The 25,481-nt window shown below is 39.0% G+C and overlaps 4 protein-coding genes across 14 annotated transcripts; 3 read left to right on the plus strand and 1 right to left on the minus strand.

Annotated features, from left to right (window-relative positions):
- The first annotated feature begins 396 nt into the window (after positions 1–396).
- On the plus strand, positions 397–25,476 carry pfkfb1 (6-phosphofructo-2-kinase/fructose-2,6-biphosphatase 1). Of its 11 annotated transcripts, none has more exons than XM_058642225.1 (14): positions 397–759; positions 5,680–5,756; positions 17,793–17,918; positions 18,020–18,116; positions 18,205–18,283; positions 18,890–18,964; positions 19,849–19,905; positions 20,024–20,145; positions 20,237–20,444; positions 20,533–20,679; positions 20,785–20,889; positions 21,309–21,438; positions 21,535–21,597; positions 21,687–22,076. In XM_058642225.1, the coding sequence occupies exons 3-14, from the start codon at positions 17,825–17,827 to the stop codon at positions 21,815–21,817; spliced, it is 1,308 nt and encodes a 435-aa protein (XP_058498208.1). In that variant the 5' UTR covers positions 397–759; positions 5,680–5,756; positions 17,793–17,824; the 3' UTR covers positions 21,818–22,076. The 11 variants fall into 11 exon arrangements, 10 of the variants coding, with proteins under 10 accessions (XP_058498208.1, XP_058498209.1, XP_058498207.1 ...); XM_058642226.1 differs by having other exon boundaries at positions 397–754; XM_058642223.1 differs by lacking the exons at positions 397–759; positions 5,680–5,756 and adding exons at positions 14,280–14,549; positions 23,863–25,476 and having other exon boundaries at positions 18,205–18,271; positions 21,687–21,751.
- On the plus strand, positions 2,893–4,919 carry LOC131468215 (P2Y purinoceptor 1-like). The gene has a single exon (XM_058642227.1). The coding sequence runs from the start codon at positions 3,598–3,600 to the stop codon at positions 4,558–4,560; it is 963 nt and encodes a 320-aa protein (XP_058498210.1). The 5' UTR covers positions 2,893–3,597; the 3' UTR covers positions 4,561–4,919.
- LOC131468216 (P2Y purinoceptor 1-like) lies at positions 5,771–7,975 on the plus strand. Its single transcript, XM_058642228.1, has one exon. It carries the CDS (start codon positions 6,094–6,096, stop codon positions 7,048–7,050), a length of 957 nt encoding a protein of 318 aa, XP_058498211.1. The 5' UTR covers positions 5,771–6,093; the 3' UTR covers positions 7,051–7,975.
- LOC131468212 (UDP-glucuronosyltransferase 2B17-like) lies at positions 8,066–11,801 on the minus strand. The gene is made up of 2 exons (XM_058642215.1): positions 11,640–11,801; positions 8,066–10,115 (listed from the first exon to the last, which is right to left on the minus strand). Exon 2 carries the CDS (start codon positions 10,111–10,113, stop codon positions 8,503–8,505), a length of 1,611 nt encoding a protein of 536 aa, XP_058498198.1. The 5' UTR covers positions 10,114–10,115; positions 11,640–11,801; the 3' UTR covers positions 8,066–8,502.
- Positions 25,477–25,481: the final 5 nt, after the last annotated feature.

Genomic DNA, 25,481 nt, shown 5'->3' on the forward strand with positions numbered 1-25,481 from the left:
TGAAAAAGGATGGACCTAAATTTGAACCTTGGGGAACAGTTCGGCATTGCTCGATTTGATTCCTGTGTTGGACTTCATGCTCATGACTCTTCCATTGACGACACTCGGTGTCAATGTAATATTAAGTATCGACTCAACTCGCTTGGAACCTCATCAGAACAGGTACTAAAAAGTACCAAAAAAAGTACCTGTTCTGGTACTATCACTGATGGAAAAGCAAAAAGCCTAATTACTATGACCTTTTAGTTATTTAGTGTTGCGGAAATAGCCTTAGATATATGATTATGAGCCTATGTGTTGTTTTTTGTAATCTGGCAGAAAGGGGGAGCTAGTGAGTGACATGTGTATAGATTGTGCCAGAAGCGTCCATGAAGAAGAGGCAACTCGCTGCTCAACAAGACTTCTAGCATGTGTATCGCGCGCAAGTTCGTGGGAAAATTTAGCGGACAGGAGTTGAAAACCGTCTCTGTCAAAATAATTATGTTCCATCGCAGATTTAAATTGTAAAAACTGCGTTGCGTATGGGAAATAATAGTGTAGCAAGACTGAGCAACCTGCGAATCGGACCGGAAGTTACCTCACTTTCCAGAGACTACGTCATGGCCAGGTAGAGAAGTGGAACCTCTGTGGTCCAGGATGGAAAACTCGTTCCACAGTTAAAGGTGGAGAGGTGGATGTGAACGCCTAAGGAATTTCCCCACCATGGTCACCCGTTCAAGCAGCAGTTCACAATTCTCTGCGTGGAGCATCTCTGGTGAGGTGAGTGGAGGCATTGTGTGTTAGTGTGTGTGTGTGTGTGTGTGTGCGGGTCCAGTGGATGTTTACACGTTTGTGAACCCGTGACATCAGAATCCAGACTTTCTAAATGCCAGTAGGCACAGTAATGAGCAGTGAACATCTCACTAGGGCCGGATTGAATTGTGTGTGGCTACACAGGTCAGGCCTGACCACATATGAATTCATGTGTTTCTGTGTATGAGACTGTAAACAAGAGAAGGAATAAGCATATTTTCACTGATTTGGCTGGACTTTACCATAACAGTTGAGCATTGAAATGTCATTGAAGACATTTTCTGTAAATGACTCAGTATGTTTGATCATATTATATCCATATGTTATATATAGTTTTATTTTTTCCATCAGAAAATAACATCATCTTGTCGACTCAGAAGAGAAAAGTTATTGTAACAACGGGATCTCGTTCTATATTGGCTTATAAACCACTCTGTAAAATACAGCCAAGGTGATTTCTGTCAAACCGAAACAGTTTCATTTCATAATAACACGGTAGAGGGATAATGTTTAGCTTGAAAACATTTCAAAACTGTTAATTTATATTTTCATATTGTTCATTTTCTAAAATAATGTTATTGTGTGTGTGGTGGTAGGATTCCCTTGTTGGGCAATACATAAAAACAACAGATGGACTGTTTTTTGTTCGTGTTTATGTTGGAAGCAGCAAGGGATTCGTCTAGTTTTGTGAGACTGAAATCTGCCTGTGTTTTAGCTCCATCAGATGCATGTAACTGGAAACAGTTACAGAGATGGATAGTCCCATGTGCAGTTCCTGAGAATACAATAAAATGTTATTTTTCCACATTTGAAACTATAGTAATGAGATGTTTCGGCTTCTATTTCCAGGGCTGCTGTTGACACTTTTCCTCTAATGACTGGCCTTTGAGCATGATAGATTGCAGAGACAACAGTCATAGGCTGACAAACAGACTCCTCAGTTTCTCATTTGAGGGGCCTGGTTTCCTATATAAATATAAAATGATTGGCAGGTACAGCAGTTCCTGTGTTCTCACCTCTCCATCTCTCATATTTGTTGCTGTGTCCCTTGGCAGCCATCCATATCTCTCCACTCTCTCATCACCAAATGAAATCCTTTCTCTTCTTGATCAACTTTCCCACTTCAATCCAGAGTGCTGTGTTTCCTTCAGGTCAGGAGGATCTGAGCTGTGAGGTCAACGGCATCACTTGACATGACATGAGGGCCACAGAGATTTCTTCTCGCCACTGTTGCCTCGTGTTTGCTCATTGTGTGAACTGTTAGTCTTCTTTCTTTCTTAATGTGAATCCAGCCTTAGTTTGTAGGGTCATGGCTTCATGTATAAAATACACCAATCTGATAGGATTCTTTTTGAAGGTTTGTACTGATCTAGTCTAGCTACACTACATCTCCATTTGAGACTGAGTAGGTGTCTGGAAATGGTGTTGTTGGATAGTTTCTAGAGACATTTACTTTGCTAACAGGAAATATAATCTTAAAGAGCGCATTAATTCTAATCTTTTTTTTTTTTTTTAAACAATGATTTGTTTAACATAAATTCCACAGAATGGCACAGACCTTTTGTGTTGACATCATGTTTTCTGATGGGACTGATGCAGCTTTGAACTGGTGTAGTTTTGTGTGTGATGACATTTATTTATTTAATTCTATTGTCTATTTAGCTCTAAATAATTCTGTACAGATGACTCGTCTGTACAATCTAATATTTTGCATACGTCCTGCAGTTGTACTTTGGGTTTAGCCGAATATATGTAGTCATCTTGTAAATACTGTGGCTTCTCAAATGTTTTCTTATTATTATTATTATTATTATTATTTTTTCAACTATTCCTTTTAATTTTAATACACAGCCCCATGTATTTTTGTGAGAAAATTAAGCAACTACTTTTTTTTTTTTTTTACTGTTATCTGTTGGACTGAAGATGTTTCTTTTGAAGAAATAGTTTCTGTTGAGGCTTCAGCATTTTAGTTTTAATCATTTTGATCACCTTTGTGAAATTCATGATAGTAAGTGTAGGTTGTGGGACATTATTTTCTATTATTATTATTAGAACTGTCAAAAATTATGCTGCACTTCTGCATATTTTGCAGTCAATTAATGAATCCAATATGAAAAATTTTGGGGAAAAAAGTTTAAACGTTCTTGCATCATTGTGAGAGGTATATGATTTTCTTTACCAGAATTCATGGCAAAGTATCTTAACAGTTGAGAGGTTTACACATTTTGGTGCAAAATGCACATGGTGCTGCACATACAGTATATATTTAGATTAATTATACTTCCTCTTGAAAGCTACTGAAGCATGTAAACTCGGGCCGAACAAATTGTATAACTGTCCTTATTTGTAATATATACACTTGTTTTTATGTTAAAGAACCTAAATCTGTGATCAAGAGTTCTGACCAAACATAGGATCTGCCATGAATGGTCTAATGGAGTCTACAGTGTTTATCAGATAAGTTGGGGTTCTTGAGTGCTTGCATGGAAATAAACACATTGGCACCTGCCTCATACTGTACAACTGCTGCTGCAAGCTCTCAAGTTTGCAAACGCTATGCAAAGTGTAGTAATGAAGCAGGAAGTTCATATCATTTCTGTTACAGGATACAGATGAGTTCCACTACACTACACTTCACTGCCTGTTTTTTACAACCTATTGCACCTTCACATGTCTACCCCTACGCTCAGTTACTTATTCGTCTCTGCTCAAGTCACATCACTGCACCAGCTGCCTGTGTGACACCGCCTAACGTACGAAAGCTGTTTCTGGAGTCTTTTTTATCTGAATATTGTCAAGAAGACAATGAATAGAACAAGTTGTCCTCGTGTCAGCTTTGAATTTACGAGCAAATTCCTGCCTCCTGTTTTAATCTTAGTATTCATTGTTGGCCTGGTTGCTAATGGATGGGGACTGAAGTCATTGCTACACAACTGGAGGAAACTGGGGAACGTCAATGTGTTTGTTCTCAACCTTGGACTCGCAGATGTGTTGTATCTGCTCACACTTCCATTTTTGATGATTTACTACTTTCGAAGGAGTGAATGGATCTTTGGAGCTACATTCTGCAAGATGACAAGATTCTGCTTCAACCTGAATTTATATGGCACCATTGGATTCCTTACTTGCATTAGTGTGTACCGGTACTTGGCTATTGTTCATCCAATGAAAGTGTTCGGAAGAATAACTGTCAAGCATTCAGTCACTGTTTCAGTCCTGGTTTGGCTGTTGGTGGGTGTTCAAAGTCTTCCAGACATGTTCTACCCAAAGTCTCGAAACAATGCTTGGAATTGCTATGAGACCACCAATGATGACTTTGTCGAAGACTATCTGAAATACAGCCTTGGATGGACATTGACTGGCTTTTGTATCCCATTCCTGATCACACTGGGCTGTTATGGACATGTAATTGTCATACTCTGCTCTAGAAATACCACTGACAATGTACTGAAAGAAAAATGCTTGAAGTTGTTGTTTATTTTGATCCTTCTGTTCTCAATTTGTTACATTCCCTATCATTTATTCAAGAACCTAAATCTGTGGTCAAGAGTTCTGCTAAAACAGAGGATCTGCTATGAATGGTCTAATGGAGTCTACATTGCTCATCAGATAAGTCGGGGCCTTGTGTGTCTGAACAGTGCTCTCAACCCTCTGATTTACCTGCATGGAAGTAAAGATATTAGCGCACAGCTCATACAGCTGCTGCAGCGAGCTCGTCGAGCTTTCAGGCCGCTGTCAGTCACTTCTGCGCAAACTGTCAGGACGTAAATGTCATGTCTGATGAAACTTTACAACATCTGCTGCTATAACATATCTGACTGTAGAAGATCATAGTTTATATCCCTCACATTGCCAATAACATGCTCATAAAAATGCCTTAATCAGTTCTTGATGTGTGCCTGTAAAGCCTTACAAGGTGTAACAAGACCACACTTGTGGTTGTGTTGTTAATCTAGGAAGTTCACTGAGCTTTCACTTACAGTATGCAGATTGTATAAGTTTCACTTCAAGTTTTAGTTTTCAATGGTTTGTAGTTGTAAATAAACCTTTCCCCCCCCCTCCCCCCGAATATAATCGGTTTATGTAAGATTCATATCTGCAAAGGAAACTCTTGGTGTCACTCATTATATGATACAAACACACAGTAAGATTTTCAATATGGGCACGACCCATTTACAGCTTACTACATGTGACTATTATTAAAATAGTTTTTTATTCTCGATGGTGAAGCTTCATCCTGAAATGTGTTAGAATTTAGAGTAATACTGTGATCTATAATGTCCAATCCATGTAAGCAGCTAATGTCGTGCATAAATGACCTTTTTTTGGATATTTCTTTTGATGTGATGAGCAATGAGCTTAACTCATTGTTCCTAACGCCCCGGTTTTGCAAGCAGACTCTTGCAGTTTGCTAATTTAGACTTGAGATGAAATTTAGACTCATTCCAAAACAACTGTTCAATTCTTTAGCTTCTCACTTGTCCTACACAGTTTGTACAACGGCATTTTACATATGTAGTAATGCATAGAATATTTTTAACTGGAGAAATCACTCGGAGACTGCAAACATCTGTCAAGGCTACTCAGTTTTCAGAAGTGTGAATACACAATACCCCCAAATTAAACCACTTCTTAATTAGGCCATGAAATAAATCCCCAGAAAATCGTTCATTTTTTGAGACGGACAGAACACTAACTTAGCTTAAAATATAACCTCCTTGGCAGAGGTAATAAATACCATCATTGTTTTTTTTTTTTTACTACTTTTGTGAAACAGTAAATCTGTTAAATATCATTAGCTTCTTTGGAGAATGACTTTACTAAACTTGTTATTTTCAGTTTGTTGCGATCACAAAGGCTTGGTCATTGTTTTCTCCCCTGTTATAGGAACTCATCACAACCAGAGGGAGACTCGTAACTTCCTACATGATAAAGCACCTGTAGCACCCAAAAATGAATCATATGTGAGTACTTTGCATGCTAATTTCATAATGTACATGCTAATTTCATAATGTGAGTAAATGAAACAACACGTGAAAACATGGGGTTTAAAAGACTGGAGTCACAAAGACGAGAAACTGACACAAACTGGGCATGAGTTATACTGTAGATCTGTAATATCCGCATGTGCACAAAAAGTCACAAAACAATTCATATGTGGACGGAAACACTCATCTGTGACTTCACACCCTCAGACTTCACACAGCAGGGTCTTAAACAGGAACTCGTTTAGTTTCACCTCTCTTGTACAGAGCATTCAAGTAGAAAACAATAGATAGTGACAGAGATAGTGAGGACAGAATGAATAAAACCTGCGCTAAAATAACCATAGATATTGAATACACATTCCTGCCTTCTGTGTATCTCTTAGTATTTATCATTGGCCTCATTGCAAATGGATGGGGAATGAAATCCTTGCCGCGGAAATGGAAGAAACTGGGAAACATCAATCTGTTTGTTTTTAACCTTGGACTTGCAAATATTCTGTATCTGCCCACGCTTCCATTTTTGGTGAATTATTACTTTCGAAGGAGTGAATGGATCTTTGGAGCTACATTCTGCAAGATAACAAGATTCTGCTTCAACCTGAATTTATATGGCACCATCGGGTTCCTTACTTGTATCAGTGTGTACAGGTACCTGGCTATTGTTCATCCTTTGAAAGTATTGGGAAGAATAACCGTCAAGCATTCAGTCGCTGTCTCAGTCCTGGTTTGGCTGTTGGTGGGTGCCCAAAGTCTTCCAGACATGTTCTACTCCAAAACCAAAGAGGGCAAAAACAAATGCTATCACACCACTTCTACAAGGTATGTTGAGGATTATCTGAAATACAGCCTTGGATGGACACTGACTGGATTTTGTATCCCATTCCTCATCACACTGGGCTGTTATGGACATGTGATTGTTGTGGTCTTCCGCAGAAATACCACTGACAAGATACTCAAACAAAGAATCTTAAGGTTTTTGTTCATCTTGATTATCCTTTTCTCAGTTTGCTACATCCCCTATCACATATTGAAGAATCTCACCCTCACATCAAGAGTTCTGGAAAAACAGAGGATCTGCCATGGATGGTCCAATGGAGTCTACATTGCTCATCAGATAAGTCGAGGCCTTGTGTGTTTGAACAGTGCTCTCAACCCTCTGGTTTACCTGCATGACAGTGAGGACATTCCTGCTCAGTTCAGACGGCTGCTGCAGCGAGTCTCTCACATGTTCCACTTTTCGCCCGTGGCACAAAATGCACCCGAAGTTTAAAATTTAGTGAATAGGTTGGTCAGCTGCTCAAAATGAGTGAAATGTTTTCAGTTCAAGTGTTGGTCATGAACCTGTTGCCACATGTTGTCAAACCTCTCAAATAAGAAGAAAGAAAATGAGAGAGTCCACAGCTCTTAAATTGTCACTCTTCAAGCTAGAACAGGTTGTGGGAAAGACAAGAATGACATGTTGTTTAAAGTGTTTAAATGTTATTTAACACTTATCCACTCATGTTCAGTGCAATACTACTATGGCTCATTTACAAACAATGTTTTTAGTAGTTTCTAGACTTTTTTTGTGGTTTAACATAAAACATCAAAGCAGAGCTCTGACCCAGTTTCTTTTACAAAGAACAGAAGAGGAACTGCATCAATTTAGAAGAAAAAAGAATCTACCGTAGATGCGTCCTATTTTCATTTAAGTGGCACCAAAGCAGATGTTTTGTTCTCATGCCAATGTAACGGATGCATACAAGTAAAGCCTGTTATGCTTAAATCCAAATCTCCAACAAACACCTACCTTTCTTTTAAATCACTGTACTCTTCTTTGGTCTGGTTATCATCGTTATCATATCATCTGGGTGACGGGTGACTCTTCTCACCCTTCAGATTTTTTGTATCTGATCAAAACCCCAATTTTGGTTGCATAACTACTTCAGACAAATTGACCTTTGGAGCCAGATTGTGTGATATAGATTTTTCCCTCAAAATGCCTTTGCAGGACAATTGTGTGTGCACACACTGTAACCAGAATAGTGTTTGTCTCACTTGAATTACAGAGGAAACCTGTAAACTATGATAGATTTTTACAGCTGACTTGGTACAATCCAAGTTCTCTAATAACAAAGCTGTTTTTCTTGCACCATTAGACTTCTTAATTTTATTTTTTTCACTAATACATACCTAAGTTGTAATTATTCTTCACTCAGCTTTCTTTAAACTTCACCAGGCAAGAACAATGTATTAAAAGGGGAAAACAACACTTTGTAAAATAAATTCAGTATTCACGTTCATGATGGCTGTTGATTCTCTTTATTGTCTTTTAAAAAAACGTTTTGACCGTTTTTCACACTTAGAATACAAATATATTAAACTAAGTAGGATTTAGCAACATCTATTGATGAAGTTGCATGTTGCAGATAAATATCTTTCCCCTGCCGAGCATGTAAGAGAACCTTTAGCCTTAAGTCATCATTAAAACTCAAAAGGTGTTTAGTTTGTCCATTAAAAACATGAAAACAACAATTCATATATTCAGGTGATACTCACTACTCACATCATCGCGATAATTATTTAATATTCCCTTTCTGCCAAATTGAATTCATTTCTGTTTAAGTCTTACCCACTGGAACTTAAATCTTATTCTCATTTAGAACTTGTGTATAATATAAATCTCCTTCCTAACGTTCAACAGTTGTTTCTATTTATCTCACTACAGTCTGTTAATTTTCATCTATTCACTCTTGGATTTGTTTTTTGATTTTTTAGTCGATACAAAACATCCAATTAAACATTTACAGAAAGCCCAGACCAGTGTAACAATTAACAGACCAAATGCTACAAAAACTGCCATCACATCTAGACCGTGGTAGGCATACCAGGGCATCTTGTATGACTCCGTGCGCAGATGTGCTGCTCCTTTGTGCCTCATGACAAACTCCACCCAGAACATGGCACTCTCTAACGGTTTCATTGGTTTGTCCTGGTGGAGCTCTGAGAGTTTCATCATATTTTGTTTGTAGGGTTTCTTTGGGTCCAGAAAATTCTTGAGAGCACTTGTCAGAGTGTCAACATCCAAAGTTGCCACTTCAACAATCTCTGCCACTCCCCGGGCCCTTAAACGCACCATGTTATCATACTGGTCAAAGATAAGAGGCATTCCCAGAACTGGAACACCATGGTAGATGGCCTCATAAATGCCATTAGTACCCCCGTGTGTCATAAAAGCCTTGGTTTTGGGGTGACCGAGTAGATCATTTTGAGGCAGCCATTCCACCAACATGGTATTGTTTCCCAGGGTGTCCGGACGTTTGCCGTTGTGTCTCCACACAAATTTCTGGGGGAGGTTGGCAAACGCTGAGGCGATGATCGCTGATATCTCAGGGCCAATGTCATTCAGCAGGGTCCCCAGAGTCATGATGACCACGCCGTGTTCTCCAGAGCTCTGCACAAATTCCTCTAAATCTTTTGGAAGAGATTTAGCGGGCTTACCCTGGAACCCTCCAATGTAGATGACATTGGGCATGGTGGGCCGAGGGAACTCAAATATAAAGTCTACTCGCATCAGCCATAGATCTGCTCCTTGCATGAGAGACATGACGTCGACATCTTTTCCAAAATATTTATCACACACGGCCTGGTAAGGTGGACTTGCGACATAGTAGTACATGTAAACCAGTGCGCTATGATAGACTATATTATTGATTCTTTGAAAGATGTCCATCTTGTCAGAGTAACTGGAGAACAGTTGAGGGATGTAGGACAGAGGAGAAGGAGCGAAGGCAAAGTGAGCATCTCCATTTAAAATCCAACGTACATTAAAAACCAAGGGGAGTTGAAGGTAGTGTGCCACCAGCACACCACCTGGAAATACTGGGTCAGTCAGGAAAACATCATATCTGGTTTTCTTCAGCTCTTCTATCAGCGTCTTATTCTCAAAAATATCGATGACCAGTTTTGCCACAACTTTCTGGTTCTCATACATCATTGCGAAAAGATGGCTGTAGAAGTCCAGAAATGCCCATAGTGAGCCTTTATTTTGATTGATCTCTAATGACCTCTTCAAGAAATTGGTCATGAAGGACTGACTCTCTACGTTTTGGGCCTGCTCCTGGGGGACGGTAATGGAGCTGTAGTGGGGTGAGAATTCAGAAACGTACCAGCTCGTGTTTGAGCGTAGGACTGTGATTTCATGGCCCCGAGAATGAAGCTCCTCCACCAGGATTTTCATGTTAAGCCAGTGGCTCCCATCAACGGGGTAGACCAGCACTTTTCCACCATTACACCTGGAGAACAGAGTTGCTGAAAAGAGCAGAATGACTGCCAGAGCTGGATATGACCCCATTCCTGTAACACAAACACAGAACTTACAAAACAGATCTGTACACGCCGCACATTATCCCACATATTTACACAATGATTTTCATATTCTCCATCGATTGAGCAGCTCATTAATTTAGATGAATGTTTTAATAATCTGACAAATAAGCTGCATGTCACACCAATGCCGCTGGTTGTTTTATGTACATTTCACAGTCAATGTGATTGTGGAATGTGTGCACACAAAATTAAACTGGAATGGCAGCTTATCAATATGAGACGCTGTGTGAGTCATATTTGGTGGAGCTGTATGACAAATGTATACTTATACTCATAAAGTACATGTTGCCATGACTAATGTCCTCCTATGAAACCCCCTTAAGGGGAAAAAAACTAGAATAGAGTTGGACAATAAATGTCAAGTGCTCTCCCTATTGCAAGGCTTTAGTGTGCAAAACTCCCCACTTAATAAGGCTGCTAATTTCAGGAAGACTTTACAGGATTCCACTCATCACACTTTCACTCTCTTTCTTTTATTTAGAAGATTGATGATTCACTTTTCTTTGTAGTGTACGTCTGTGAAGGTTCTCAGTCATCCAGGTCATTGTAATCTTCAGGTTCAGGTTACCAACTGGACTTGCTTTAATTAGGTTGAAAAGGGAGGGATCCGCTGACAGAGGAACCCCCCCCCTGCCACACATACACACATACACACACACAACCCACCCACCCTATTTTAACCCTTTTTATGTGTTAGTATGACTTTTTGACATGTGCTGTTGGTTTGGTACAGACAGTGAATGTACGACATCTTGCACTGCACGTTTTCTGGATTATTTTTTTTGGGGGGTGGAGTTGTTCAGATTCCTGAAGAAGACTATGTGTTTTGTTTCCTTGCCAGAGTGTCGCTGGTTCAATTTCCAGGTGGTTCACATTACCATTATTGTCTTGGAAGTTCTGTGCTATGCAGATACTGTACATCTGTAGGTAGTAGTACTTTGTTTCTCAATACAATATTTTGCTCAAAAGTGTTAAAAAAAAAAGAAGAAGTAGTAAGTCTTGTCATAAAGTAGCTATAGTATGTGAAATATCAAAATTGAATATAACCAAAACTGAAAATCTGCAGTCAAGTGTCATATCTGACAGTTTAGTTTAACCTGTGACTAAACATGTACTCTCAAAACATTATTTGGGTCATTACCACAGGGTAACTGTGAAACTGTGTTTATAGGATGTGGCAAAAGAAACATAGCCCTGATGCCCACTTTCACTGAGTTGTGGTCTAAGCCTGGCATCAAATGTCATGAAAAAGCAGTTCAGCGTGATGAGAGTTTGTGGTTCTCCATGTTACTAAACAAGAAATATGGTTTCATGCAGCACATAGTGAAGCCACTGTGGGGGTTTTTTTCCTGCCATCCTGTTTACCTATTAAAACTGTAAAATTGTGACATCTATCTAAAGAATGGATGCATTAAAACCACATAATGGATACAAAATGTAAAAACAACAACAACAAACTAAATAAATAAAAACGAAGAAGCTAGTCCTTACCTCAGATCTGTGCAGCTGCAGTCTACAGCGAGTCTTTGACTTCTCACCCAGACCTAGGAAAATCCAATGTTTTATGTTATCATGCAACAGTGCTGCTCAGAATAGTGAATGTGTAACTTCACTTGTCCCTACTGCCCACTCTGCTGCCTGTTTTGCGAAAAAAAGGACAGAAGAATTTAGCCATACAGGCAACTCCTCTAAAATCTCTCCGCCCAGACTTTCTCCTGTTACAGCCATCTGTTTGTTTGCCAGGCACATCTGGAGATCATTTTAGTAACTTGTAGTATGTGTGACTTTGTGGAACATAAAATGGTTTTGAAACTCATAACATGTCTAATGTGTATTAATAGACTAACATTTATTCTTTACAACAATGAATATTAACTTCAATGTTAATTTAAAGGTCCCTCACCTTCTCCCCTTATCCTGGCACTCATAGACGTCACTGACGTGGTCAATTATCCCCCACCCTAGAATCTCATCTCTGAAACAATAGAACCCAGACTGGAAGGAACCGCGTCGTGTGTATGGTGTCTTTGATCACTTGTAATTGAATCAATCACTTATGATTGAATTTGGCCATTCAGTGGTTCCCTCTTCTGTCACTCCAAAGTGTCTCCTCAAAACCTCAGAACCGCATTGACTCAAATTGACATGTGAGCCCATGTTAACCATTCATTCTTGATATTACCTTGTTGGGATTTTATTTTTGCAGCTAAGGATCTAATCTCTCTAGGTAACATTTATACCCTCAACTTCTGAGTTGAAAAGAAAAGATTGGGGGGAGCGTGAGAGGTGGGACAACTAATACAGTGATTTATTTATCTGTATAAACCACTGTATGAGTTGTCCCGCCTCTAGTTGAATAGTGATAGTATTTCAATTCAGGGGGCGCATGAAAAAATGTCTGTTCTCTAGGGGGGGGGATTTTAGATTCCTTAGCAGCAGAATTCACTCCTTAAAATGTTGCTAAAGGTAATTAATTGGTTAATTATTTAAATCAATTGGAGTCAGATTGAATAATTAATTACTTTACTTTGGAAAAACCTCATCTTAGTTCCGGAAAGACAGAATAAGCATGGAGGAGATACACAAGTGTCTCTAAATATTTCCTCCCCTACATTACTATTAAAAATAAGAAATGGTCAAATCTGCTATTGTCCATTGTTGTAAAATGCAGATTAAACCTGCTGTTACCACAACCTGAGCAGCTCCAGACTTGTGCAGAAGACACACCACATGGGTCACACATACACACATCCATCCATCTTCTACCGCTTTATCCTCCACATGAAGTTTGTGGGGGGAGATGTGCCAATCTCAGCTGACATAGAGCGATAGGCAAGGTCATACCCTTTCCATCACAGGGCACATTCACACATTAGTTACGTAAATTCTTCCTCTTTATGATTCTCTCTTTGGGGGATCGTCAGCCTAAATTCTCACCCTATCCCTGTCATCGCAGGCCTCATCACCCCTGAAACTCGCAGTCTCCACACACTCCGCCCTGCCTGCACTCTCTTCTTCATCTCTCTTGTCCACTGTCCTTTGCTTTGGACGGTTGGTCTACTAACCAATGCAACACAGTGTCCCAGGTGTTCATTAATCAAATGGAATAACAGACAGATTTTATTTTTTAATATTGTAAATCAGGCTGTTCCCTCCGGAGTTGTCACGGACCATTATGTCTAACTCAGCTTACAACACATATGACCTTTTCTTCAATGAAACATTCATACAAATGACTGCTCAGACATGAAATCATTCAGTTTAAGGGGAAGCCTAACTGATTTTATTTTCACTGAAAGGTAAAAGGTTATTTTTCGCCTTCTGCTGTGCCAGGTTTCAACTTTGTGCTACTGGGGAGCAAAGTTCAGCGGGTTGTACTGTATGTCTCCAAGAACTCCACAGCTGTGCAGTAAGCCTTAAACCATCACCAATTAGAATAAACAATGAACTTGTTTAATTAAGGGGCCACCCCCTAAAAGGTTTTGCTCAGATTAAGTGTATGAGTGAATATGAATTTTATTTTCCGAGACTGTCCTTTAAAAAAAAAAAAAAAAGTTAATCATAAACTACAGTTCAGGTTTCACTATAGCCACTTGCTGTAGAAATAATGGGCAATGTTTTAAACCATAACATACCATACATGAATAAAAGTGAGAGATTTATGAATAAATTAGGTGGAATTCAAAATATGGTCCATATTATTGATGCACCTGAACCTCTCAAAATGAAATTCACTGCAGGAAAACAACCTAATTTTAGGTTAATGAATGATTTTGTGAATGAATGAATGAATGATACTGTGAACACTCAATTCCAATAAGTACTATGGTTGCTTACTCTACTCTACGCTTAGATTTATATTCCAGTGTGACATTAGTGCATTTAAACTCTTAAACGTCCATTCTTGACTAAATATTCTAAACAAACCTATGCATGACTTCATATTCTGAACTCAAGTTGCATTTCAGACTTTGTTTGTTGTAGGACTAGTGATTGTGGTATATAGGTGTAAATGTTGCCGTGCCTCTTTGTGCAACAACAATTTCCTCCTTAGCGACCTTTGTACTGGTTATGTTGCTTCCTCTGAGAGCTTAGATACTCTCCCTCTTGATGTGTGCATGTAGTGAACTCTGGCCCTGGCAAACATTAAAGGCCAAACCCAGTGTGCTGCTATCATATGTCCATGTGTCTTGACAAGCGAGGCCTCACATTGGTTGGGGAAGGTTGAGATTCCTTTGGCATTGGGGCTTAGTTCCTTTAAAAAGAACGTTAGTTCGTGTAGTCGTGAGTCGACTGTGTCGATGGTTTAGATCCGCTCTGCTGGTGGCTTCGTTGGAGTGTAGCACAGAATGGAGCTTCCCCATCTGGAACATATGAGGCTCTGCAGTCGTGACAGTGCAGGTGAGATCTACCTGCAGACCATAGACTGTATACTGTATATTCAAAATGAGGAGAGTACATTTGGTGTCATATAACACCGTACTATGTGCAGAAGTCAGGTAACCTCAGTGCAAAGAGCAATATAGGAAATTAGAGTTCAGAGAGTAAAACTTGGTTTGCTTGTTGTCATTGCCTCTCTTGTCTATTATCAAGTCTTATTCTGCCTCTGTTTTGTCGTTGTGAAGAAAAACTATCTGACATTATTTGTGATTTGTCAAGCAATGCTATCAGTCCTGACTGTGTTTGGAGCAGTAGAATTCACTACTGAAACTTTTTTTGTGGGTCCTTCTTTGAGTGTTCAGCCATACTCCAACCTGTTTGCAACCAGCTCACTTTTTCAGTACAGATGTTGCTGTTGCTCAATACAATGCTCTATCTATCGTCATCACTTCCTGTGTGCAACATGGGCACATACGATCCAAATAACACAGAGAGCGCAGACTGATGCTACAAACAAGAGAGTTGCCTCTGAGAACCTGTCTGCTGTGTAATAATTTGGTGCAATGCACTCATTGCACCAAATTATACTCACGGCCATGTGTGTATTTATACAGTATTGACAAGAATGGAGCAGTAAAAACTCAGCACACACAAGTCTGTTTGGGAGGACGTGCATAACTCCTGCCTGAGCAAATGTCCACAAACAGAGTCGTCGTCTTATCTCACAATGTTTGAATTTACTCCAAAAACAGGAAAAACTGCTCATTACTGTTTATCAGCACCCTGTTAATCACTGCCCAAGAGAAACTAGAATATTCCCATTGGGGATTAATGGAATGAGTGAAATTAAGGTTAAAGAGATTTGATAACTTGAATCCCTGCAGCCTTGCGTCATGGGAGTTAACACGGTAAACAAATAAACCTAAAAACTAAGATTTCGTTTTCTGTGAAAGTTACAGCGGATTTTCATTTGTATGTTGTTGACAACAATTGCTATTTGATGAGCTGCTTGTGTTCTTGGAGAGCTGATGTGTATCTGGAAGTAACTTGAGTTCAAAATAAATTATAATTACTTGTGGAAGGAAACCAAGAACATTTTCTTCAAGGAAAGCTTTGACATTTGGGGAATTAGTCTTTTTCTAGGAATTCACTGGCAAGTCTGATACTATTCTCATATCAACTTCACTGAAGAGAAAAAAAGAGATCTGTCTTGCACAAAACAGCACATTTAGTTATTACAGATAATAATAATAATTGCATTATTTGTTATTCTGAAATATAAATTTTGCATGTATTTTTTATATTTTCAGTGTATTTTGATGTTATATTTATTACACATTTTAATACAATAGTGCATCAACTAAAATCCTCTCAACCACCAGTTTAATAATAACATTTATTCAGGGGATTTCCATTCACTTTCCACCCACAGAGGGCGCTCACATCTCATGTGAGGAGCTTATGAACAGCTTTTAATGAATTGTAGCATTATTTTTGGATTGGATGTCAACATTGACAACATTGTCAACATTGACATTTTCTTACACCAGTTATTATTATATTCCTCAAGTGTGGCTCATGCCCCCTCATGGGCTGTGCAGGTACTGCAGGTACTGCATCTTATTTTCAGTTTTATAGTTAAGCATCAGGTAAATGCAAAACGTCTATGATCAAATTTAGCGAGTAATCTGATAAAGCTAAGTCATGAAAGATATAGTATTTAATATCACGTCTATTTATTTAATTTTTATCAGCCCTATCTGTTAAAATAATTCATCTTTGGTGTTTTACAGCAGTGTAATATTTGTAATATTGCTTCACCACCTCCATCTTATTATACCTTGTTTATCAGATGTCACTGGATTTGTATGATGCAGCAATGCCTTGTGGGTGACAAAAAAGGAAAGTTAGAAATCGGTGTCCTTGAACATTAATTACTTGACATAACTAATATCTTAAACTGCCCTCTAGTGGCAATGAAGCAGAATCTCTGTTTTACACTGAAAAACAAGCAGCTTGAGCCCTCATCGGAGTTCATGACATGTTGCCTTTTCTGTCACATTATGACTCTCTCTAACTGAGAAACCAGGTGTTTCACTACAACAGATGGATGTGGATGCTCCCCTGCAATCTGACACCACAGCCTGGGCTTTGCTCTCTGGCCTTTATTTACATCATGAATAGACAGAGTAGAAAACAAAGGAGCAAGGCCTCAGGTCCTCCCCCTCGTGCTTACCAAGTGCTTCTCCTTAGCAGCAGGCAGTCAGCTGACCTGCAGCATATAATGTTCTGTGAAGCAAACACATGCTCACAGATCTCAGAGCTTTCCAGTGCTCTGCCTGCTAAGAGGCCTCATGGCTCTCACCGCTGATGGGTCAGAGCAGAAAGAACTCACACAGACTCCGCTGCTCAAGATCTGGGTGCCTTGGATGGGCTGCAACCTGAACCGCAGGAGGGGATGTAAGTGCAGTAAAACTGTCACATCTGAAATAGGAGAGGATGACAATATGTCACATGTTTAGTTCTCATTTAGGAGTCATTGTTTCCCCACTAATGTTTTCCTGTTTATTTGCCTTCTCTTCTGTTTTTTTTTTTTTTACTTTACTCCGTGTCCCCAGATGGTTTGCATCAGTCATAGGTGTCTTTTTTTTTACTGACCCTTGAACTCCTCTCCCCCTGCTGCTTCAGGACTGAACTCTGTCCTGTAGTGGGAAGGCGGGCAGCAGGTACAGAGGGGTCAGACATGACATGACCACTAAGTTGGACCAAACCAGGTCAAAGTTGGCTCTCTATTCAGCACTGACTTCTTGTCCCTGTAGTCACACACACACACACACACACACACACACAGGTATTTTGGGGTTTACAACTGAAGGGAAAAGTAATCTTTGTGTCTGCCTGAAACAACCATGACATGATGTTTGACACATGTTAATGTGTTTAGAAGTGTGTTTAGATATTTTTAAGCAGGGAATGATCCTTACATCTACTCAGATTGTGGGTTTCCTATGGCCTTGAGTGTGTACAAACAAAAAAACATAATCATGAACAATTGAAAAGCACATGAAATAGCATAATAAAAATAACTGTAATTTGGCAGTTATTTGTTAGTTTAGTTAAAGTAGCTTCTCTCCCTGTCCTCTCTATTCTACTACTGGAGAAATGATTATGAGTGGAACGTCTAGAACAGCAGTAAACTAGTTCTTTCAAGTGGCAAAACACTTTATTGTCATTACTTTTAATTTGTGTGTGTCTTTGTTTCAGCCTCAGTGCCTCAGTTCTGTAACTCACCTACAATGATTGTGATGGTGGGACTGCCAGCCAGAGGGAAGACATACATTTCCAAGAAGCTCACCCGCTACCTGAACTGGATTGGAGTTCCTACAAAAAGTCAGTTTCTAATAATTGCATCAAATCAAAATAAACTAAATATTAGATACAGTAGAATTAATTTTCTTACAATAAAGTCATATACCCTTTAAATCTGCCAGTGTTTAACGTAGGCCAGTACCGAAGGGAGGCTGTAAAGATTTATAAGAACTTTGAGTTCTTCAAACAGGACAATGAAGAGGCCATGAACATCCGCAAGTAAGAAGAATCAATGTTAAGATTAACATGTGGCATTTTTTCATTTTCAGTTTTTTTTTAGTTTTCATGACTGCACCTTCTCTCTCAGGGCCTGTGCAGCAGCTGCCCTCAAAGACGTCACTGCATACTTCACAAAGGAACAAGGACAAGTTGCAGTGAGTAAGAGGGTGAAGTTGTCCTTCTATGCCTGTGTTGCAAATCAGCTTTGGGGAGTTTCAAAGATGTAGACAGGGATATCAGACAGGGAGGGTCTGATGAAACTGTCCATGGAGTTGCAATATGGGAAGTTGTGAGTGACTGTGTTTCTACAGCTTGACCCAATCTGTACATTTAAAGTCAAAGTTTGTTTCCTTATCCGTGTCATTCATGCCCTCTATGAGTAAATCACCAGAATATCCCTTTATTGTTCAGAATAGAAGTGCATTTTGCGCTATTATTCTGCTGCTGTAACTGGAGTGATTAATAATAAAGTGATATTCTATTCTATTCTATTACAACTTCATATTAGACAAGAGGCATGCAATCTATGTTATTAATTTACATGTGATCATGCAGGGGGAAGTTGTTCGTAATTGTAATGTGAATTACAGTTTATAAGAGCTAATTGTTGTACATGTAAAATGTAGCAGTTCCATGACACTATAGTGTATGTTGTATCAGACATCTAACGCCTCATTGTTGAATAGACTAAATGTAATTTATCTCTAAATGTTGATATTTCTAAATGTATATATGATTTAGTACTGATTACACCTGTGTTCTGTCCTTTGAAGGTATTTGATGCTACCAACACCACCTGCGAGAGGAGGGCAATCATTTTGAATTTTGCTAAGGAGAAGGGCTACAAGGCATGTACAGGTGTAGAATTGACAGCTCAAAGGAATCATTCTGAGACATATTATTTTTCTAGAGTGATACCGCTGCGGCACTGCCATGTCTGTCCATTCAATATGTCTCAGCAGCTTGTGGCGGGACATTCTAAAACGCTTAACGTGACATGAAAACTTAGCTTAATGTCTGAAAACAGTGATCAATGATAACCAAATTTCTCATGGATATCTCTAGTCGTGTCCACTTTCACCTCTTTCAATCAAAGCCGAAGCCCCAACATTATGGACACTGTCTACATTAAGTATCTGTGTATCTTTGTCATTAAGCTAAGCCTTTTCTCTGTAATGAGCGCCTATGGAGAGGAAAAAGCTCAACGCTGACAGCATCCATAATATTGGGGTTTCCTATTTGATTTTTGGAGAGGTGAAAGTGAACGCAACTAGGGATATTCATGTGAAATCTGGTGGTGATTGATCTCCGTTTTCGGACATTAAGCTACGTTAAGCTTTTTCACGTTACGTGTTTTAGCATGTCCCCTTGTAGCCAGCTTCAGTTTAGCCTAGCAAAGGACTGTAAACAGATTAAAACTTCACTCTCCATTTAAAGTCAATTTAAAGTAAATTTAAAGTTATAAAAATCCACCAGCATCTCTTACTCTCACTGAGTAGCATATTTTATTATCTACAAATAAATTATATTATTTTAACCAATAGGCAGTTTAGCAATTTTATACTAAGCTAAGCTATGTGTATCATCTTCATACATAGTAGTTTTGATCAGTCAACTTGCTCTTGTGTGGTTTACTGCATTTCCCAAATGATCAATCTACTGTTAGAGAAAGAAAATGAGTTGATCACAATGAAAACATTCCACAAAACCTTTGAATCAATGTTTTACACAGGTGTTCTTTGTGGAATCAATATGTGAGGACCCAGAGATCATTGCAGAGAATATCAAGGTGACGTACAACTTCATAGCTCCACACTGTCCGTAAGGGATGTTTTGTTTATGTCAACCTTTACAGATGATGAGATGTAGGATATACTCAGTTAAACCTGAAAACTTCCTTTTTGCAGCAAGTAAAGTTTGGGAGTCCAGATTATGTGGATCGGGAAATAGAAGAAGCGATGGAAGACTTTGTCCAGCGTATTGAGTGTTACAGAGCCAGTTACACGTCTATTGATGATGACAAGGACAGGTAGTGACACATAGTATTGTGAGTATATTACAGTTTTTCCCTTTAAAATTTCTGACAAATATTTTTTTGTTTTCCCCAATGCTTTGAACAGAAAGCTATCCTACATCAAGATATTTGATGTGGGCAGCAGATACCTGGTGAACCAGGTCCAGGACCACATTCAGAGCAGGATAGTCTACTACCTCATGAACATCCACGTCACACCAAGATCAATCTATCTGACCCGCCATGGAGAGAGTGAACTCAACCTTTTGGGGCGCATTGGTGGAGATTCTGGCCTCTCCCCTAGAGGACAGAAGGTGAGACAGAGGACAGAAGGTTACACACCACAATTCTAGAAACAAGAAATACAAAATTACATATATCCATCCATCTCATCCTCTCCAGTATGCTAACGCCTTGGCAACCTTCATCAAGAGTCAGAATATTAAGGACCTGAAGGTGTGGACGAGCCACATGAAGAGGACCATTCAGACTGCAGAGGCTCTGGGAGTCCAGTATGAACAGTGGAAGGCCCTCAATGAAATAGACGCTGTGAGTTCAAGAAATAGGCCGACATCTAAAGACACAAACTAAAAATTTGCAAAAAAATGTTTATGCCCCAAACGATATGATGCAGAGTGACTTTTTCTCACTCAGGGTGTTTGCGAGGAGCTTACCTACGAAGAGATTCAGAGGGATTTCCCATCAGAGTTTGCTCTGAGAGACCAGGACAAATATCGCTATCGTTACCCTAAGGGTGAGGTGAGCATCGCGCTGTGACAACGCACGGTTCACTCTCACACAGTTAAACACACATCACACCAAGTCTGATCTGTTGACCAGTTAGTAGGTCTGCAGATTAACGCCATAGTTTGACATTTCCTCATGGTTTGCGACACGTGAAACTGTGTTTGTTTTATATTCAAATAGTTAAATAATAACAACACGGACACATAATGGAGAAAAGGCCAAACATAATGATAGAGGGGAAATAAAAATTAACTTAGAAAAACTCAAACACTGAGCTTCCAAGAAAAAAGCTCTAGGTCTAAAGTCATGCAAACCACAAAGGAGGGTTATTTGGGGGCATGTTTGTGGATCTGAGCAGCATCAGCACTTTAACATAGTCAGAGAATTAATGAATAACGCTGAATAAATCCTCCATTATTTCTCCTCGCCAGTCATACGAGGACATGGTCCATCGGCTAGAGCCAGTTATCATGGAGCTCGAGCGACAGGAAAATGTTCTGGTCATCTGCCACCAGGCGATAATGCGCTGTCTGTTGGCCTACTTCCTTGACAAACCTGGAGGTACAGAGAACCACACTCTCCTTCTACCTAACACCGTGGCACAGCAGCGAATTGTTTTAATTCACTGAACACTCGCAACTCTTCTTTCCACTTAAGATGAGCTGCCTTATCTAAGATGCCCCCTTCACACGGCGCTCAAACTTACGCCAGTCGCCTACGGTGGGTTTGCGACTCGTCATATATGGTGTGTTACTGCTCCAAACCCTGTAAACTATTCCCTTAAGCGTGTGCCTTTCTCTTCACTGCAGGGTGTAAAGTTGAGCCATTTTTCCTGAATATTGAAGCAGTCAACACACACAGAGAGAGGCCAGTGGTAAGTTTACACGCGTACCTTGTCCATTTGTCATTGAAGATACTTTGTAATGAGAAGTTAAAGTAGCTTCTCTCCCTGTCCATCTTATATCTGGGTGCGCTACTGCAGAAATGATTATGGGTGGAGCTTCCGGAGCAGCAGTGAGCTAGTTCTTTCCAGTGGCAGTTAACTGTGTGGCTGCAGGATTCCTGCAATGCATAAGCATCCTGCAGTTTGTATATCACCTGATGTAACTGAAACCTAAACTTGGTAATATGGGACTCTAAGGCTCTCACATGGCTCAACGTCTACCTTTAAATAAATAAAATTGTGTCCCACCTCTTGACGTAACTGACCTTATTGCTGTGTAAATACTGACACACCCCAGAGCGAGCGATAGCGTTAAGAAAGTGGCTAAATATGTTGGTGTACGGTAGCTGAAGCCATCTCGTCCTCCCATCCCACAATGCACAGTAAATCTAACAGTTTGAAAGGTACACTAAAATAATCCTTTACATTTATTATTATTTGGGAAACTTACAATGTTGTATAACGTTGTCCTAATGTGATATTTCTATGCAATAAAGCAGTCTAGCAGTTAAATCTAATCTTATTTTGAATCTTAATTCGTTAAATTTAACACAAAACCCGATTATATCTTGTATCCTAATCAGAATTGGTGTTAAACTGACTTTCATACTGCAAAATGTAAAAGAAAGCTGGGGTATAATCATCATCCCTTTTGAGGTGTAACAGGTGATGTTCCCACATGATAAACTTCAGGGAAAATGCCAGTTCTCCTTCAGCCACAGGACCTGCTGGAAGTTGTACCCATAATTCATTGTATAATGAGGGATAGGAATGAGATGACAGGTCTTTAGAAAAGACAGGAAGCAGATGTCGAAATAAAACAAGAAACACTCAAAGTAACGTGAATCAACTCAGCAGATGGAAAACGCGTACATTTGCAAACTTTTGTGCATTACATATGCCTGCAGCTTTGTCAGCAATGTTTTTTTTTTGAATGCACAACTTATCTTTTTTTCATAAGGGAAAAAAATGTGAAAAAACACATCAGATAATAATGTCCTATTAAGGTTTTTTGCTCATTGCGGCTCAAATCAGTTTATTTATTTACTTCATAATAAAAAGACACGATCAAATCAAACACCCATTAAAAGACAACCAGAAAAAACACACACTATAAGGCTTCTTTCAGTGCTTTTTTAAGTATTTTTTAAGTCCACAGTACATAATGTGGACATGAGTAATAACTAGGAACATTTTCAAACAATAGTTGTTGTCGTCGAACAATGTTGTTCAAAATATATTCTTTCCTTTTCATTGCTGTGAGGATGAAAAGCTGATCTTCAAACCTGTCAGAGCCACTAATGTTGCTTTGCATGACGACATTAAATGATGTGAAAAAAATTCCACACTACTCCACAAAACTCCACATATCGAAACAAAACCTGCCATCTGCTGGGACAACGCTAGAATGCATAAAGCCTGCTGCAAAGAAGGTTTAACCTTTGAACTTCACACCATGAACCTTGTGCACAATGTGCAGTCTTGTGTCTATTGTCTTCAAAATAAAATACCAAAATAAGTCTTGTTTTTTTCCTTCAAAGTAAATTTCAATGCTTTAAATTCCTCTTGCCTTGACTATTGTAACAAACATCTATTCACCAGCCTCAGATGATACAGAACTCAGCTGCCAGGATTTTAACAAGGTTTAACAACAACAAAGAGATGAGGCAACATTGTGACTTTTAGCTTTTACACTTTTTATTACATTTGAATTGAAAGTGACAAAAAAGAAAAAAACAAATGAGCAACATAATTATCCTCTTATAAATAAATCTCTTCTTAAAGCTTACCTTTATCTTTTGTCTTTCCTTATTTTACTTAATGTCGGTAACGTTTGTTTGTTTTTCTATTTTCTAACATTTTATTGACTGAGTTGATTATTTTGTGTGTGTGTCTTGTTGGGTTGTTGTTTTGTTATTTTATATGAAGTACTTTGCAAATGTGGGTTTCATAAAGGAGGATTATCATTATTATTATTATTGTTATTATTATTATGAATGCATGCATAGTCACTATTTTTTGTCTGTGCTGTGCCACTGCAGAACGTCAGCGTCAACAGAAATCAGGACGAAGCCCTGCAGACTGTCCCGGATCACATATAAATCAGAAGAGGACTAATTTTACATAAAACTTTTCATTTGCTTTACAAAATAATAGAGAGAAACTCCAGTGTTACACACACACACAAACAGGTTTGTGCAGCCATTCTTCTAAGAACTCTGCATTAACTTCCATTGAATTTGGAGAGTCTAAACAAATTGCCATCCCTAACCTTAACCATAACCAGCTAAGACCTGATCCTAACCCTAACCTAACTACAATTCAAATGTGAGCCCCAACCACTTCCTCAGAAATGAGGTTCTGTCGTATTAGGACCAGGTTTTGATCTCCATTGGGACGACAGGTCCTGATAAAGGTAAATGGTCCTTAATAGGTAACAAAAACAAGAACACACAGACATGGTGACTGAAAATGATGTAGACAGAGGTTCTTCTTAAAATGTCTGTATATTTTATCTTATTACAGAGTTTACATTTCTCCATATATTTAAAGTGTTACATTGTTTACAAGAAAAACGGTTGCACTGTGTCCTGAGACTAAAAGAGGAGAGTAAAAGGGATAATTGCACATAAAGTAGCTTTTGCACACGTAACACTTGTTTGTTGTTCATCATCTGATTCGGAGGCTCTGATTGATTTCCAGCCAAGGAACCCTACATATTAAAAATAATATTCTGGAGCCCCCCTTATGTATTTCCCTTTAAATAATTTGACGATAAACTGTAATCTGACTTAATTTGATCAGTGGGTTTCAACTCTGAAACAAGACAACATCCTCAAATGTCTTGTTATGTCCCCAAAATAAAAATATTCATACTTTACTGTCATAGAGGAGCAAAGACCTAAAATCACATAATGTGTTTTTAATTTATAAAGAACTGAATCACCGTTTATCAAAATGGCGATTAATTTAGTCGATCTGTCTATTGTCAATAACCGAGCAAGTAAAACATTCAGATTTCAAAATGAAAAGTCATTAATTGTTTCTTGTGGGTTAGGGTATTTATTTATTTAAAAAAAAAAATCATCCTATATGTCAAAATGGATAACTTTTTATGGACCCCCTGGCAGAGTGGTATGGACCCCGGACCCCCATTTGGGAACCACTGATCAAATTATTGGTGCAAGTATCAGGACCATGGACAGCACCCAAACAAACAAATTTTTTTGTTGAGCGTTTGTAAACTTGACTCTTGACTGCACTGTTGGTGCACGGAAACATATCCACTTAATATGTCAAGTAGGGGTGGCTCAAAATATCCATTTGGTCATTTATCGCCGTCCTTCCTTGTGCAATGCGATAATCGATACGTCGGGGCAAATATCGATATTTTAATTAACAAATGAAGGTGCTCTAAAGTAAACTGTCCCTGCCAGTTTCACGTGCCCGGCGTCGCTACTTGATTTCTTCTCACGCCAGCGCTGTGCAAGTGAATGAATTTGTGTGGAAGTTACCTGGCTGAAGAAAAGGGAGTTTACAGTGGGATAATGGTGGAGGAAGCTACGTTAAGAGATGCCTTATCCACGTGCAATACATAGACTTTATGCACTTTGTTCTCTATGTTGTGAATAAATAGAGAAATCCTGCACCTTTAACTTTT

The sequence above is a fragment of the Solea solea genome, chromosome 11, assembly GCF_958295425.1.
Source record: "Solea solea chromosome 11, fSolSol10.1, whole genome shotgun sequence".
Taxonomy (NCBI): domain Eukaryota; kingdom Metazoa; phylum Chordata; class Actinopteri; order Pleuronectiformes; family Soleidae; genus Solea; species Solea solea.

Bases quoted from the DNA above. Each gene is read 5' to 3' on its own strand.
- LOC131468215 (XM_058642227.1), top strand. From the start codon at position 3,598: ATGAATAGAACAAGTTGTCCTCGTGTCAGCTTTGAATTTACGAGCAAA.
- LOC131468216 (XM_058642228.1), top strand. From the start codon at position 6,094: ATGAATAAAACCTGCGCTAAAATAACCATAGATATTGAATACACATTC.
- LOC131468212 (XM_058642215.1), bottom strand. From the start codon at position 10,113: ATGGGGTCATATCCAGCTCTGGCAGTCATTCTGCTCTTTTCAGCAACT.
- pfkfb1 (XM_058642216.1), top strand. From the start codon at position 16,883: ATGGCTCTCACCGCTGATGGGTCAGAGCAGAAAGAACTCACACAGACT. The intron at 16,989-17,792 runs GTAAGTGCAGTA...TCTTTGTTTCAG, and splicing joins CCTGAACCGCAGGAGGGGAT to CCTCAGTGCCTCAGTTCTGT. The intron at 18,117-18,204 runs GTAAGAAGAATC...CTTCTCTCTCAG, and splicing joins GAGGCCATGAACATCCGCAA to GGCCTGTGCAGCAGCTGCCC.